The sequence below is a fragment of the Perna viridis genome, chromosome 7, assembly GCF_037379345.1.
Source record: "Perna viridis isolate PV_CMFRI_1.1 ecotype Kerala chromosome 7, ASM3737934v1, whole genome shotgun sequence".
Lineage (NCBI taxonomy): Eukaryota > Metazoa > Mollusca > Bivalvia > Mytilida > Mytilidae > Perna > Perna viridis.
Window position 1 is genome coordinate 31,063,904 of NC_142451.1, and position 18,031 is coordinate 31,081,934.

An 18,031-nucleotide genomic window follows, 5' to 3' on the forward strand; every position below is an offset into this window, starting at 1 on the left:
ATATAAGTACTAAATCTTCGAACTAAAATTTGACCGCTTTGGTGGTTTTAAGGTAGCGTGCTGGCCTCAAGAGCAGATGGTCTTGTTTTGGCTTTGATCCCGGGGCCAAGTCGCAACAATGATTTTTAAATTGGTTGTCAAGCACTCGGCATTGATGGGATAGAGTGACGAATGGTTGGCTCGGAGGCAGGTTGTGGTTGCATGCTGGTCTGTGGTATATTGCCTTTGTGATCTAGCACAATAAAGATCCGACCCAGCGTGTCGTGTCTTGCTCTTGTTCAAAGCACGGCGTGTTCTATTGAAAAATAGAACTTTAAACCATAATCACCCATTCAAACAAATATTATCTTTGTACGACCTAAACCATTATTCAAGTACTAAACTGAATAACCTGTCGTTTTAATAAAATTTGTATACAGATTATTTAACCAATATATCTATAATACAGAATGACACTGACACAAGAATAACTCTTAGGTCTCCCGACAACAAAATTCTTACGCATAGTTATATATTCTTGTCGCTTCTGTTGTTGTATTAATGACGTCATTAAAACCTAGCCTCATACAAAATAAAAAAATTCTGTGCAGAGTGGTGCATTATATGTTCCTATAGGTATGTCATTGATCAACCGGAACAACTGTCTCGGGAGTCTTGTAAAAGTTTTCCAATTTATTCTGAATAATGAACGACGTTTAGACGGCCAAAGGTATATAATGATACGACCCCGCTCTTCAAGAGGGTAATAAGTAAGAAAATGAAAACATGAGAACCAACAGCAACATTACGTGTTGGCTCTCCTTTTCTGTAGCATGCAAATGTTATTTAATCAACGACATTATATTTTGCCGCAATGGAAGAGGGAGGTTTTGTGCGCTGTAAAATCTAGATTTAATCCACCATTTTGTTTGAAATGTCTGTACTAAGCCAGGACCATTGCAGTACCAGCTTTTCCGATGCTGTAATATCTATTTTGTCAGATTATTTTGAACTTGACATGACTTGACTACTGATCGGATTAGTGTTCGGTAATTGGTCACCCTTATTACTACAACCATTACATCACCACTGGTGGAGATTTTGCCTTACCGCAACGGTAAATGTAGATTGGTAGATTTTTTCGAAGCGTGGATAACAGATCTGATAAAAACATACCGGCTAGGATGTCACTCTGGTTGTCAAGATCCTCGTTATAAGGTTTATATTCAATCAAATGTTCTCAATAGTGATTGTGAAGTGATTGCATTAAATATACCCAAAATTATTTGGTTTTAGAACAACTCACAACTCAAGTTTATTATTGAAACAAGAAGATACATTTTTCATAAACACATATATATCAAGGAATGAAAGAGTATAATATCATTATATTGATATTTTAACGTTTGATCTATTATCATATATGATCTGAAAAACAATCTGGTTAAAAAGGCACACATTTACAACAGTATATTTTAAATTTGAATACAATTTATTGAATACAATAAAACAAGTTATAATATCGTTAATATAGTACAGTAAAACCTGTCTAAACCGAATCTTTTTTGGATTTTACAATTTGTTCGGATTATACAGTTTCATAAAGCGACTTCAAAAAGTGTCTGGTTTAGAAAGGTTTTCGTTTTATTCAAGGTTCAGTTTACACAGCTTTCACCATACAGTTTATGACCGATAATTTGAACAATCGTATATTCATTATCAGCGTTTTAGATGTCGATTTACAGTGTATGTCAATGAAATTATATCTCAGTGCACCAACATGATATAGAAAATCTTGTTTTTCCCTTTGATTCTGATCGTGCAACTAATCAAATTGCACGATCAAAATAATGGGTTTGACCGCCCGATTCTTACAAAAACTGACACTCAAAACAAAGTAGAATCCTTAATCATAATCGGGCACTGGATCATTTGTTGTATCGAGGTAATCTGAGAAAGGTTCACTGTCACGTTCTAATATGAAGCTGAAAAGAAAAAAACAGATATTTCATATTTTTTAAATGGATTAAGAAGAAAATTATCGTTTATTGACAAAACCCACGCACCTAACAACATATCTTGTTTGTTAAATGAAATACATCATCGTCGTCCTTTACCACGAACACTGACTATCTAGATTCAGTTCGAGGATTATTCAAATAAATAATAATTCTCTTATTCAAACTGGACAGTGTTTAATCACATTGCTTAACACAAGTGTTTAATGTTTAAAATTTAGTATACAACATTAACATCCTTCGGCGGATGTTTCCAGAAAAGAAGAGGACGCTTACTCTATCGGTGCACCTGTTCTCAGTATTTAGTGGAGTCCGAGTTGCTCTTTTGCTTTTGCTACTTTGCATGTATAATTTTAGTTACATATGTTCTTTGTTTTGTATGTCTGTTTTCCATGTCTGGTCTTTGTACCTGGATTACATTCTTTTGATTACCGCTATAACCTTGGTTCCCTTTATTACTCTTACTTCAAGTGAATTGTGTCATATATAACTGGTACGCTTGAAAAAAAATTTAATCTATAATTTAATTTAGCTTCAAAACGAGACAACAGGATAGTAGTTCATTGGAAAGCAAGAATGACTTTCTCAACAGATAATGCATTTTTAGATGTAAAGTGTCAATTACAATGTATTATCAATATTTAAACAAGCAAGTTTGGGGCCGAAATAAATGTAACAAAATCTTCAGTACTTACCGTAGGTCATTATGCTGAAATAGAAACCACAGAGATAATTTATGTGTGAGTCATTGAAGAGTTTGTCTCGTACATTTTGTTTAATTGTGATTGAACACAACAAAACAAGGGATATATCCGGTAATGGAAAGGATTAAAATAAACACGATCAAAATTAAAAGGGGCCGCATATATGATTTTGTGGTAATTTTTAGTATCAAACAACAGTAGGCATAGTGTTTTCTAAACTGTAATATTTGACATTTCTCGTTATGTCATTAATTTTACTTTTTATAATTAATTATTAGTTAAGAAACTGCTGTTCTAAAAAGGCTTTTGAAAGTGGCTCTGTTTGACATCGTGGTATGGAAACAAATCTTGATATTGAAAGTTTAGTCGCGATATCTCATGTAAGTTTTAATACATTCCAACTATTATTTAGAAATAAAACTGTTATCACAAGTGAAGTAACTTATGTTTATAATAAAACTTTACCTGCTCTGACGGACCCAATCTGTTTCGGAAATCGTCATCACGAGTTCGAATTAGTTGCTGATTAGAGCTATGCTGTGTAATACGATGAAGATGACAATGCATAATAACTAAATTATCTTAAAACTAAGCTATCATTTACATACAAAGACTGAAATAACGATTATGATATTTTTGGTGTGAAATAATTTTGAATATTCACATTAACATTATAAACTCTTTTTTTTAGTAGGTATTATAATACTTAAAATCAAAACTTGGCTCAAGCAGAATCGGATCGGTTGTTCTTATCATTCAAATAGACACATAAACTCTAATGGATTAATCAAGTACCTGATCTATCGAATCCCATCTGTTCCTAATGTCTATATCCCGTGGTTTGTTAAAGCGCTGGTTAGAACTCTAAAATTAAAAAAAGTGTATTTACACACTTACAGTTGATTTTTTTATGCATCGGTACTTTTGTTGGTAACGCTCCCTTCAAACTCTGTTTAGACAAAACTTTTCCTAGACTTTGACTTAAAACAAAGAGGTGGTTTAGGTAAGCATCTTGCATTTTCAGTTTCTTTTTGTTTGACAAAACAAAAATATGAAGTATGAAAGAATTTAAAATATTCAGTTAGTCTAATAGGCTTCTTAAACTGTGTGTTTATATATAAATTTTCGTAAAGTGAACTTACTGCAAAAGAGGTAACTAACGAAAAACCGTTCAAAGGTAAGAGGTTAAAGATTTTCACTTTTGCGCACAATACATTGATGGAGTTATTTCCGGCTAAATACTACTGCGTTTGCTGGTCACTAATTATTGTTGATAAACTGCATACTAGTTAAAAAGCTGAATGATTGCTTTTATGTGTACAAAATAGAAATCATATGAGTGGTTCTGAGTACAACTAGGACAATCTTAAATCAAAACGTCCGGATGTAAATTTAACTGTATATTTGTAAATTTCCAAGTATTATTGTTCGGAGCGTTAAATGTATTAATACGCATTGCTGTTTAATATATAAAACTAATTTATAGTTTTTGATTTCTCAAAGCAATTTCTAAATTCTTTTTATCACACCCGATGCAATTCACTCTTACTATTCTATTTTATAATTAAGTGTCTATATTTCGTTGTTAGTCAAAATACCGATTGGGACTCTGGTATTAGAAAATAAGCAACATTTATTACTCAAATCTTTTTTGAAAATTTTATATTGACGTATACATTTTACGAGACTTCCATATCAAGCCCATAAGTTCTTATAGAGCCCTGAATTGGTCGAGGATAAGGGACGATATGGAACAATGAAATGCAATATTTCTATCTCATATTTGAATCAATAATGAAGTTTAGGCAATTGAAAATGACATGTCATATTTCAAAATGACGTCTGTCTTATCTGGTACAAAAATTACGTTAAAACAATTATCGTTAATTGTTCAGGAAGACCCTTTTTATAGTAAAATAACATTTGGAAATGAAAATATGACAAAAATATAATTGCATAAATACGATCTTTTTCTTTTGTTCCATTGTATGCATTCAATAATTTGCAGTGCTAAAATGATAAAATCCCCAAAACACCGGGCCTTTATTCCTTGTACTGTGCATGGCAGAACCTCTTGATGATGTATTTGGATTTGTATTGTTTTGTTTATATTTTTAGTACATCTTGCACAAAATTAACTTTTTGACTTGGATCTTCTTCGGTATTATAATGCTGATATTTCTCCTTTAAACACGTGTACAGCACATTAAATTTACAATATGATTTGAATTTTCGTAATTGCAATGGTTATCAAAGTCTCCATTTAAACGAGGTTGACACTTGTAATGGGCAATTTGCCAAAAGTAACAATTCACGACTGGTACGCTCTTCATAAAAATCTAAAATTAAAATATAAAATGGCACACTATTTGTCTGTCATTACTTCATTGAAAAACCAGGAAACTCGTTAAACACACTTATATTAACCCTGTACCGTGTTTCCTCCGCTACTTGTAGACATATCAAAACATCTATATTATGTATAGGAGATAGATATAAAATAACCTGTTCCGGTTCGTTCCACCTGGTCTTGAAAGTGTCAGATTTCTGTGGAACAAATCGTTGATTAGAAACAGAATATCGAGGAGCAGCCGTTTGTGAAGTATTATCTAGATCTTCGTACTGGGTTGATTTGCTGAAGTATTTTTCTTCCCTTCTGACTTTACTAATAGTTTGTTGTTCTTTTGGAATCCCATGAACAAACCTCCACCTATGATTAGCATATGTATATTCAACTTATACTCAAATATATAACACCGAAAGAATACGTACGTATATCAGTCTTTTGTTTATTATACAAGCTTGTTCTTTTATGAAATGTATTCAAAGCATCATAACAAAAATTAAATACTTACTGCCTTTGAAAAATAATTTGTCTCGAGATTATGTTACTATCCTTTATTTATGTCCCAATCTTGCATGTCTTCGCGTTCCTTGATTTTGCTTTACTTCTACTATTGTGAAAGTATTATTGTTCGTGGGTACCCTTGTTCGTTAAGTAGTTTTCATGGGTTTGGTAAACCCATGGTTCCCAACGAAGAGGAAATTTTCCTTTCATTTGTATGATACAATTCCTAAACACATGAAATCAAGAAACTACGAACTGGTCATTTCCACCTAAATCACAAAAAATTTACCCACGAAACGAATAAAAGTACGTTCAGTGTTTAAACTTGATTTATTTGCGAACTAAGAACGCCAGTTTTTATTTATTTATTTTTATTTTATTTTTTTTTACACATTTACAAGACGCGGAAATACGCTGTGTTTTCACACCTCGTATTAAACCTTACCTGAAAGAAACAATTAACGCAATAGCAAGGTATGTTCAAATTTTTACTTACTTGTATAAAAAGACGAATGTCGTTAAAATGGAAATACATAATGCCCCTGAAAGACCATACAAGGCATAAGACCAATTCAGTCGCTCTTGTGTCAAGTCTTTAACTTGTCTGTTATGTGCAATCCCCTGAATACATGATCCAGGGTTCTTTCCTTCGGTAGTTATAATAACTCTCGTGGTGCTGAAATACATATCATCAGAACTTGATTAAGCACTCACATCATTTTACCCTTGCCTTAACACTTGACTAATGACAACAGTTGAAATCAGTGTTATCCATATTCTGTTTTAGACCAGACTTTTGTTGAAAATACCCAAACCAACTTTGATTTGTTGAAAACTAGTGGGAACTTAGAAGAGCACTTGAAAATATCATACAGATATTTATTTATTCATTTATTTTGTTGTTTTAATTGTGATTTTGTGTGAGACTTTTTAAATGCTTATTGGCCTAGTATTGATACTAGTGAAAATGAAATGAATATATTAATGTATATCAAAGTAATCCCTTTCATAAAAATAATGAAAACAAATAAATCATAATGCTTAATAAGCTAGGAAATTTGAGTTGGATTAAATTCTTTAAAGAACACAATATATACTTTGATTTTGGAATTAAACCATTATCCTTTGCTTGTACTGTCAGAGTAATCTGTACTGTGTTGTTTGTACCTACGGATGAATCTAGCGGAAACTGTAGCGTAATTACACCAGTTGATTTATTTATGTCAAAGAATCCCTAAAATATATGATTTAATTAATTCACGGTTAAGTATATCCACTATAGCATGGCATGTGTGTATAGTCAAGTGTGTTAATTCCACAAACGAGTTGAATCATAACTTTTAATTCTTTCTTTTGCAATAAATTTATATTTAACATTTTACAAACGATGCGCATTTAACACGCCTTAAAAGATTGAAATGAAAAGAATGTTTGTTCGGCCAATATGCGAAATTTTAGTGATGTGTAATGTAAATTTTCATTTATATATCATCTGTCCTCCATACATTTGTGAAAAAAGAATTACTTCACCTAGCATGCAAACCTGAACAAAGACCACAGCATAGATGATGTAATAGGTTTACATACAAAACGAAGAAAACAATCAAATCTTACCCGTTTGTTCCCACTTATTATGGCATAAGATATTACTCCGCCATCTTCGTCCGTAGCATTTACAGATATTACATTAGTCATTGGTGGATGATCCCACTTTATAGAATATTCGTAGACATCTGAAAAAATACAAAAACATATTTCGCATTTTAGTTTTCATTTCAATAGTACTAATTTTATAATTGTATTTGGTTGTTTATTATTCATAATTAAACGTTTTTTAACAAATAACTTTGCTGCAGAGGGTCGATATGGCAATGATGGCGAGCAACCGGTTCGTTTATTGCAATATTACCAAAAGTGTCACAAATTATTTGCTATATTATATGTATACTTTTCAAATGTATTTTATCTAGGCAGTCTTTGTGAATTGAAAGAGAACAAAATACAAAACTTCTTGAATTATGGCGTAATAATCTTAAATCGAAAGAGTGGCGGTCATATCAATTTCTAACAGTCAATATCACGCTATGTGGGAACATATATTTGAGAAAAAAAATGATATCTTAAATGTATGACATTTCAATATATTTTTACCATGGTTTTGTTAAATTCTTATTTTCATACATTTTTACATATTGAACTAGTAGTATTCTCCCATCTTTTTTTACTTAAAACTTACAAATTTCAAGATGTAGTCTATTACAATGTAAGAAACACTATAAAACAATACACACATTTATTAAGTAAATGGGAAAATACCTTTTGTAAATATAGGATAGTGCTTGTTGTCCCCATCCTTCACTGTTATTGTAACTAGCGCCCTGCCAATAGGTTTTGTATCATCCTCACCATCTTTAGCAAACACAAACCCCTGTATAAAGCATAAAGTTTAGTTTTGATGTCTAAGTATAATTATTGTGCTCAAATAAATATTATGTGTAAATTTTACAATGCGTGGCTATTTCAAACTACTGTGAGATTTTTATTTGTGGGTAATGTTGGTAATGTTTTTATTTTTTAGTTTTCACGCATTGTCAAATATACTATGCTTTGTGGGTTATATTATTGTTTGATTCATAGAGCATTTAAGTATTTGATTTGAATTTTACGACTCGTTTACAAGTTACTCGACCAACGAACCAAATAATATTAAAGGAACACTTTTCAAGCTGAAAATGCAAGGTTGTAATTCCATAAATATATGCATTATATTGATTCCTATATAAACGCTGGGATTATTTCGATTAAGATCTACAAACATTTTCTAGCATTTGCACCACTAGCATAAGCGACACTAATGTTTCTTAAATAAATGCCACGCAAATGAATTGATTAAATCTATTCAGTGCTTACTGATGTCTGCCGTGCGAACGTTTAGGAAAGTTATTGTAGAGAAAGGTCGCATGAAAAAATAGGAAAAAAAGTCAAATAAACCTTTAAAAGGGGTGTGTTGATTAAATAAAGTAATACGTTTTGCCGAAATCTTATAGGAAATATTATTTTAAATATGGATCTAGAGTTCTGGTCAATATTAAGCAACCATTTTACATTTTAAGGACCGCTTTATCAAATATGTTTATTAGTTATTTCATAGTAATTTGGTAAACGATACTGACTACATGTATCATATTCATAGATGATACTAAATATGATTACTGTGAAAAAAAAATAAAATTACCTTGATTACAATAGAATCATTTTGAAGAAAAAGATCTCCTGATTTGTAGATATTGCCCGTCAATTCGTTAATTGTTACGATTTGCCCAAAATAATTGTCAGTTATATTGATTGAGTATTCTGTTTTAGGATTTTCATCAAGATCCTCAGCAAAAACAGTACCAATTTTTGTTCCGTCTTCCTCATTCTACGAATCAAAAATCAATGATCATTTTTTTGGGAATATCATACTTGTTTGTGGGTGCATTATACAATTTTGTACGACTTTATACCCTAGTTTTTACCTATATGGTGTATGTCTTATGATTTCGAAAATGGCACAAGAAAAATGGAGAATTCGGCAAAGTTTGATACAAAATAAAAGATCACAGAACTCCTTTTTACAGAACTTCTACCCTGGACGTAATTTCTTTAGTTACGATACTCGACAGGTGTTTCTGGAAAGCAAACCCTTACACCAATGGTACATTTGCTCCATGCTCCAAGTTTATAGTGGAATCCGTGTTGCCAAATTACTTCCGTTTCTTTGGATGTGTTTTACGTATTTTCATTTGTTGTTTTTGGTTATGCCATGCTCTATGTTGTATGGGTATATTTTGTTTGTCAAGTTGTAATCTTTGGTTTCTGCCTTTTTTTATCGGCGTTCAAATTCCTGTTCCTTGATTTCTCTCTAAGTGAACCGGAACGCAATGTAAAAATTAAGATAAATTCAGCATTGTGAGATTTTCCATGTATACTCTGAAAAGAATTTGTCGTAATCTAACCCATACATTTGTATATTTAGTGCACTACTAAAGGCGAAACTATGATTGATTTTTTGGAGGTCCCAGGGATAAGTAAGGATACGCAATTTATATAAACTCAAGAGTTTTTTATAGACGTATTTGTTAGCAAAGTCAAGAGAAACATAAATGTTTGAGTTATTCCTCTACACATGAAATGTCTGGGAACCAATTACAAAAAATAGGGTTTTGTCTGGTAGCAGATTTTTCTGGAACTGATCTCTTGTGAAAATGTCAGAAATCAATTTTTAGTATATGTGCCATTAGTTGAAGTGACAAATGGATTACGATCTTTTATGAATATAGGCTTTGTTGATCGGTTCGTCTTTTTATGCTCTCAAATTCGAGCTAGTTAAAGGGCTTGGTCTGTGGTTACCATAAACATTTCATGTCGGCATTATATTTATATTGTTAAAAGTTGTTATTTTGGTTGGGTTTCTTAAGTTGATTTCTAACAGATAATAATATTATCAATGTTTTTGTATAACTTTAATTCTTTATAAAAGAATGGATGACAATAGCATCAATTTTTCATACCATGTGTACAAAATTTGTGAGTTTTTTTATGAATCGCGATATTTTTCCATGCATGTCATTTTGCGAAAGGTAAGCATTAATAGTTATATTTACCTTCCGCTATTGCTATTTCTGAACCATCAACACATATATAATTTAACTTACTAGTACGTAGACAACCATTTTATCCCAAATCAATTCTGTGTTTAGTATAATTACCTGGTAAACTTCAAATGTGTATTCCACTTCTTGAAAAACTGGAAATTGGTCATTAATATCAGTAATATTGATAGTGAAGTTAGTTTCAACTTCCTTTACAGGAGTACCATCATCTTTAGCAACAATTGTTAACGTTATAATTCCATCTTTTTCTCTTTCTCTATCAAAACTATCATTAGGATTTTTGAAACTAATGAAACCACTACTTTGGTCTATCTGGATGTCATCTGCAATGTGGAAACATCATAACAAACAATAAACGAGGAAATTCAGAATGGAAAATGTATCATATATTACATACATCTTCTTTCTAAAAACCATAAATATATTTTAGTATGTGTGTCATTTTGAGTATTGGTTAATGCAGACTATATTACCCACTACATGTACATTTCATTGACATATTGAAAATTAATATGAAAACAAAGATAAATTTCCCCGATATATTTTAGTATTTGAAAATGCTGTAAAACATTTTAGCCTTTATTGTTTGAAAATAATCTTCACATATAACCAAATGTAACATTGCAGAGCAATACGAAAAAAGTCAAGACAGTTTTTGTTGGTTTTAAATGGTGTATGGAAAACGTAAAAAAAATGCAAATGTAAAGACGCCATCAACAGATACTAAAAAAACGTTTTTTTTTTTTGGTTGGCTGAACAAGTAATATATAGAAATATTTAACTCATAGAACTCATTATGGACCGTTGTTTTTTTGTTTGTTTTTTTTAATTTACATTATATGCACTGTCTGTACAAAGAAAATTAAAGTGTCCCCGGAAACAGCGTGGTTTTCTTTATTATGTTTATCAAGATTCAACAAATTTACTGACAACATCGTTAAATTAAAATGATTTTGACACAATCTTCATTTATGTACAACTGGGCATCGCACCTAGGCATATTTCTCACGTTTTTAAGTCATAAAAGGCTTGGACAGCTAAAAGGGGAGAGAAAGGATAATTAATCGGTTAAATAATAAGCCAATGGTGTGAGAGATGGGCGGAGTTTGACTTGCATGCTACACGTGCATTTATGTCAAAGTCTATATAATGTATCTTTTGTTATATATTAGGATTGATAGCCAAAACAATGTGTTTAGTTTGCAGGCCATAACATAACACCAATACGATATTACATTGGCGACAAGGATGGTGATTTTCTCTATAAAAAACAAACAGAGGATAAAGATTAAATTCCGATAGAACTTTTAGTGAAGATTAAATTCTGATATATACGTGATAGGATTAAATTCAAATTTCACTTTAAAAAAAATAATGGCTGGACATTTTGGACTTGCATGCACCAGAACCGTTCATTATTGGTTATTGGTGAAACGAATCTTGCGAAATCCTGGGAACAGTATTTAAAACGGTTCGAGTATTACGTAAAAGCAACCGGAGTATCTAAAGATGAACTAAAAAGAGCTATGCTGCTACATATAGCTGGACATGAAGTACAAGACATTTTCAAAACACTTTCAGACCCGGGAACTAATATGATCAAGCTGTTACGGCATTGAACAATTATTTTGAAGCAAAGAAACATATAAAGTTTGAGAGACAGGAAAGCTAAACAACACGACAGAGAAATAATAGATGATATTCTTGTGAGAATTTCAAAACTCTGCATCGCTTGTGACTTTAGGCCAGACCAACGTGAAGATATGATTCGAGACCAAATTGTCGATGGGTGTAAATCAACAGAATTAAGAAGGAAGCTATTAGCAGCGCAAGATCTAACGTTAGAAAAAGTTCAGAGACTTGGTAGAACATTTGAATTAGCTGTAACACACTCCGAGAAGATGGAAAATAGCAACAAGCCCGAGCCGTGTATAGAAAATCCAAAAATAAACAAAATCAGACAAAAGCCGAAGCAATTCAAACCTCGAGGTGCCCCGAAATCGTAACCGGAAAAAAACGGGAAAAAATTGTCACATGCAACTACTCAGTGTTACAGATGTGGAAATAAGGGACATTACGGAAGAGATTGCAAAATATCTCGAAATATTACATGTCGTAAATGTGGAAAAATCGGACATTTTGCAAAAATGTGCAAGATAAAATCAACAACAAAAGTTCTCCCGATTGAGGACGAGCATTAGAAGAAGAGTCGGGTTATATCACCACATTCGTATGTCACAAAGGCCTGTACAGGTAAAAGAGACTAATGTTTGGAATTAATTCCGCACCCGAGTTACACCAGTGTGTTATTGAGAAGACAATACAAGACATACCAGATTGTAAAAAATATTGCCGACGATATTGTCATTTATGCACAAAACCAAGAAGAACATGATAAAACACTTCGTGCCTTGCTTACCCGATTCTGTGAAAGAATCTAACACTGAACCGAGGCAAATGCGAGTTCAACAAAACACCACTGAAATTCATGGGACATTTATTATAAAAGGATGGTGTCCAGCCTGATACAAACAAAATCGAAGCAGTCTGTAATTTCGAGATTCCATCGATACCAGCAAGTTTCAAATCTTTCTTGGGATTAGTTAATTTTTGTGCTAATTATATTCCAAATTTCGCAACAATTGCAGAACTGCTTCCCAAGTTGACAAGAAAAGAAGTTGAATGGCATTGAACTGCCGAACAACAAACAGCATTTGAAACACTAAAACAATTACTCACAAGTGCCGAAGTAATGGCATACTACAACCAAAATGCCGAAACAAGTATCATCGTGGATGGGTCTCCTTTTGGTATAGGAGCGATCTTAACACAAAAGCAAACGACGACTATTCCGTTAATGATCGACCACCAAGAGATAAGAAGAAACCTCGACGATTTCATGACTTTGTGTCCGCTTAAAAGACAGTGGGACTTGAACAAATGTTTAATTTTAGTTTTGTTTTGTGGAAGGCGAAGAGTGATAAATTTATAGACTTCTTTGGATAATTAAAATTTCTTTAACTGGAATGATATGTTTATAGTTTCATGGTTGATGAATATCTTGCTATAGACATTGACGGTAAAATTAATCATTTTGCTATAGTAAAGTTTTAATTCAAAAACAAGGGAGAGATGTAATGTATTAAAATAAGCCAATAGTATGAGAGATGGGCGGAGTTTGTCTTGCATGCTACACGTGCTATTATGTCAAAGTCTGTATTATGTATCTTTAGTTATAGATTAGATTTGATAGCGTTTAGTTCCCAGGCCATGAAATAACATCAATACGATATTACAGTTGTCAAATAAAAAACTTAATTCAGCGTACTGGATCTAGATCCTGTAATATTTCTTGTTGATTTTTTCTTTATTTATGAAATGTAAATTTGCGATTAATTTTAATTTTAATTTAGATTTCAATTCTACATATACTCAATTCCCTGATACATATCTGCCGACCTGCCTGATACCTATTCCGATTATCTTGACATATATTATTAGCCTTGCATGAGATGCGCAGTATAACATAATTTGTTCTACATATAGGTACCCAGCGGGCACTCCACGTTGAATCAATGTAGAAATATGGTGAATATTTGGTGGTGACGTGGTTCAACGTCAATTCCACGTCGTATCCACGTGGATGTGTCGACGTGGTATCAACGGTGAAATCGTGTCAATAATTTCAACATGGTTTCATCCACGGTTTTTCCACTTCAGAGTCACATTATAGAAATAATAAAAAAGCTTACTGTTATGGAAAAGTTCAGTATTCTAAACTGAGTATAAATAGTTGTGAAGTTTTGTAAAACATTGTAATTACACTGACGCTGATTACTTGTCAAATGCGATAAAACAAACTTTTTAAATAATTTTGAAATTTACCGCAAATGTGTACTAAATGCAATCGGAACTACTCAGCCTTTCAGCTTGTACGATATAATCTAACGGACTTCCGAATAGCATTTTTAAATTTCACTTCGCGCATGCGCTTTTAGACAATCCGCTTTCTTCAAATTTGAAGATGTAAACAAACTCGGATTGCGAAGAACGAGAAGAAAAGCAGATTGAGCCATTTCAATTTTTTAACAGTATGTGAGTTATTTTATAATACATGTGACAAGATTGCTTATTTATTATCTTAGTTCGTGTTTATAGTGATAAATTTAGTATAATTACTGTTTACTTTTTTTCAAAAAAAAGGGGGATCCTGATGCGATGCTGACTTTATTCCATGTTGATAAATTATTTAATTCGGATTATTGCATGGAGATGTTTTCTGTTTAATATTTATTTCGTTTTTTATCGGATTTATCAAATACACCTTCAATTCCAGGACACTTAACTAGCACTGAGTTGTTGAAAAGAAGTTACAGTCATCAATGCCACGGATAATAAATATTGTACAGAAAGAATTTGTAACACTTGGAAGAGTTTACAATGTAATCACACCTGCTCTTGTAAGTACATATTAAATATGTTATTTATATTACAAACTCAAGGATGAATTCATTAGTCTTTATATTCCTTTGCTGAACATATAGAAATCAGAACCAGCATGTCACCTCCTATGATTGTCTCATTGTAAGTTCTTGTATATTCCGAGCCCAATACCTCCCTGACTGATCAATGGAATGTGATGATATTAAGAAATTAAATTGAAACAAAAATTGTATATGATATTACAAGGACTTTTAGCAACTCTATTTCAATCCGGAATATTAGTATAATAGGGACCAAATAACCAATTCAATTTTTAAAAATCTTCCAAAAATTGACAGATGGACAATGCACAAATTGCATGCATGAATTATATGTACATCAAATTATGTAAAACTAGTAATGTTATATATTAGAGTCTATCACATTAAATAGAGGTCTATTTATCTAAAGCCTAATTGTAAAGAAAATATACTTTTACTTCAGAGGTGCAAGGTCAGAGTCAGAGTGGATAAAGTAAAAGTTGTTGCACAAGAACTTTCTATTCACAGAACTTATAAGAAATGTTTTTGATACATGTACATTATTGTTTATATAAAATCTACTTTGAAAGAGACTGTTTACTTTCATCTTATGTTGAACTAGTTGAATAGGTAGATACTGTAAAAAAAAATTACATTTCAAATATAATATGTATATATAGCAATGAAAGGCTTTTGTAACTGTGAGTGCAATGAGATAAGATTTAAATATATTATAATAAAACCTTAATGAAGGTTTACAAAGTTTAATTATTGCCATATCAGTTTAAACTTTCAAAGATTTAAAGGATACACATTCCTACCTTTAGTTATTTGTTATTTATATTGAGATCAAACTTTATGTGTATGCTGTAAACTGAATGTTGTTCCAACTTAAAGAGAAGGTATATTATTTCACAATTGTTTCAAAGGCATGTGATGTTGAGTAGGATTCAACAAAATACACTTAAATATACATGTACAAGAAATTTGTTTGTTGCATCACTAAAACGAAAGATAAAAAAAAACTTCTTGGTGATAACATGGCCTATTTCAATTCAATCACTGCCGCTAAGGATCAGCCTTAATCCAACGTGGATGTTAAGTAAATTTTCAACGTTCTTTGTACGTGGAATTAAGTCAAAACGTAACGTTGATTCAATGTCAAATGTCCATGTCATTTCAATTTTCATATTAATACCATTTTTCAACGTTGTTTCCACGTTGAGAACTGACGTGATTTCAACGTTGAATCCACGTGGCGTGCCCGCTGGGTATCGACTGTTTCCATTCAAACATATACATAGACCAATACCCTATATAAAGTCAAGACAAAAACAATGGTGGGTATGCTTTATTCAATCTACATACCCTATATTTCTACATTTCTGTCGTTACGTTTTTGAGGAACCCAAATACCAATCTCCCTTTTTTATCGATCAAATAAACGTGCAAATTTTTGCCAAATCCATATATTTTGTATCTTACAAGTGCAACTTTGGAATGACTAGTTAGAACTTTTTCATTATAAAACTATTTTCACATACATGATTCACCTTATGTCTGATTTTGTAAAGACATCCCTTAGTTCCGGACAGAGTTTCAGTTATTTCATTCGAGGCACTTTGATTATTATGTAGTCTGTAACTGTTTTATAAGAAATGAAGGTGGTATTTTTGGTTCATGACATGCATAAATTAACGCCACATGACAAATTATAAACTTCAAGTGTTTATGACTTCCTACCTCTGATCGATGTAATGGTATAAATGCACAAACATTTTTCTCCTGGTTTGTCTTCTTTATCATCGTAGGCAGTAACTCTGCCAATGCCTCCTCTTCGTTCAAAGTGAGGTATTGAATGTTCTTGTATGAAAACAGAGAATGTTTCGGGTTTGAAAAATGGTCTGTTATTATCGTCAGTTATGTTTATTTCAACCTAGAATGAAATAAAGTTCATAGCATTTAACTTTCTTCAATAACCGTCTCCCATTTAATGGAAATAATAGAAATTCAAATGACTTTATTACAATTGAATTGTGATCGAATGACGGCAAGATGTTTCCTGCCTTTCAATGTTCTAAAGGTTTTCTATGAGAATTCACTTTCAATCTGTATTTGTTATATAGAAATTCTTTATAAATTCTCTTAAGAAATTTTGTTCATGGAAAAGTGATTTTAATACTCATTGCTGACGAAACATCTGTATCTACAATATTGACAATTCACTGAAAGATTGAAATATTAGATAACACTGTAAACGTATTAATTTTCGCAGATACTGTCAAGTGTATTCGCGGGTATTAATGTTCGCAGATTCAATAAATGATAAGCCTTGTATAGTGTTAAAAATCAATTTCGTGGGTACTATTTTTGGCGTTTTTATACTCACCGCAAAATAGCGAAAACTAGTACAACGCTAAAATAAATACTTTTACAGTATTTAATATCAAGAATCCCATTACCTTTTCCAACATTTAAACATTAAATTGATCTCCTATTTCTATGTTTACCAAACTTTGTTTTGGGGACAGTCATATTTGTTCTTAAATAATAGTTGACATGTAAATAATGCATTGCTGTGGAGTTATATCACTAGCACCTCGACCAGGGAAAATATTCGCGACAACATACATCGTGCATCTGTGTTTACAATTCAAACATTCAGTCCCTAATTACTGACGTCACGTCCGTTATACTTCATTTCCAACCGACAGATTTTGGGCCACTCATTTTCAGTTGCATGTACATATATAGGACGTCGCTGCAGTCATTTCAAATTTTACGATCCAAAGACAAGTACAAATCATGACTCTTACCCTGGCTACCACTCCAAAATCCACATGTTCATTTATTTGGATGCCATTAGAGAAAACAGTCTTGAAAACCATTATACGTATGCTCTTTTTGAACAATACTAAACAAAAAACCCAAACCTTTAAATGAACTGATATTCATGTAATGACATTTAAAGTAATGTTACATGTATTACTACAAAGATTTTTGTAAGTAAAGTTATACTGTCTTTTGAATACAATACAAATTGTCCGCTTTATTTCCTTAACTTTCATTTGCACACTTGTTTTGAACATATTGTGCGTAAATTCTAAGAAATAAACAAACTATCTATTCAAAATAATTAGTTTTACCTGGACTAAATCGGATCTCGGTTCAAACCCATTATCAGAAAAGATTACATTAAGTTTGATGGTATCTTGGTCGAAATTCTCAATACTAGAGTAGAGTCGTATTTCTCCACTCGTGTCGTTAATCCGAAAATAGGTTTGTGACACATCATCTACAAAATTGTATTTAAATAAGGATATAATGTGTAATTGGAAACGGACATTATCAATAACACTGTAAA

At 32.0% G+C, this 18,031-nt stretch overlaps 1 protein-coding gene and 1 long non-coding RNA gene across 3 annotated transcripts in view; one reads left to right on the forward strand and one right to left on the reverse strand.

Annotated features, from left to right (window-relative positions):
* Nucleotides 1–1,349: 1,349 nt before the first annotated feature.
* LOC148612274 (protocadherin Fat 4-like) overlaps nt 1,350–18,031 on the reverse strand; it is a 46,808-nt gene continuing 30,126 nt past the window's right edge. Inside the window, exons 18-30 of one of the 2 annotated variants that reach the window (XM_088593536.1) lie at nt 17,814–17,962; nt 16,411–16,603; nt 10,301–10,527; nt 8,785–8,970; nt 7,866–7,977; nt 7,164–7,282; nt 6,647–6,783; nt 6,046–6,225; nt 5,207–5,411; nt 3,497–3,565; nt 3,167–3,238; nt 2,693–2,706; nt 1,350–1,964 (exon numbers count right to left, since the gene is read on the reverse strand). In XM_088593536.1, coding sequence (XP_088449662.1) covers nt 1,886–1,964; nt 2,693–2,706; nt 3,167–3,238; nt 3,497–3,565; nt 5,207–5,411; nt 6,046–6,225; nt 6,647–6,783; nt 7,164–7,282; nt 7,866–7,977; nt 8,785–8,970; nt 10,301–10,527; nt 16,411–16,603; nt 17,814–17,962 — 1,742 coding nt within the window. In that variant the 3' untranslated portion in view covers nt 1,350–1,885. The remainder of the gene's footprint in view (nt 1,965–2,692; nt 2,707–3,166; nt 3,239–3,496; nt 3,566–5,206; nt 5,412–6,045; nt 6,226–6,646; nt 6,784–7,163; nt 7,283–7,865; nt 7,978–8,784; nt 8,971–10,300; nt 10,528–16,410; nt 16,604–17,813; nt 17,963–18,031) is intronic. The other variant, XM_088593538.1, reaches the window with a different exon arrangement.
* Nucleotides 14,167–16,201, forward strand: LOC148612275 (uncharacterized). Its single transcript, XR_015924351.1, has 3 exons — nt 14,167–14,295; nt 14,541–14,664; nt 15,131–16,201. It is a non-coding gene; the product is annotated as an uncharacterized LOC148612275 (long non-coding RNA).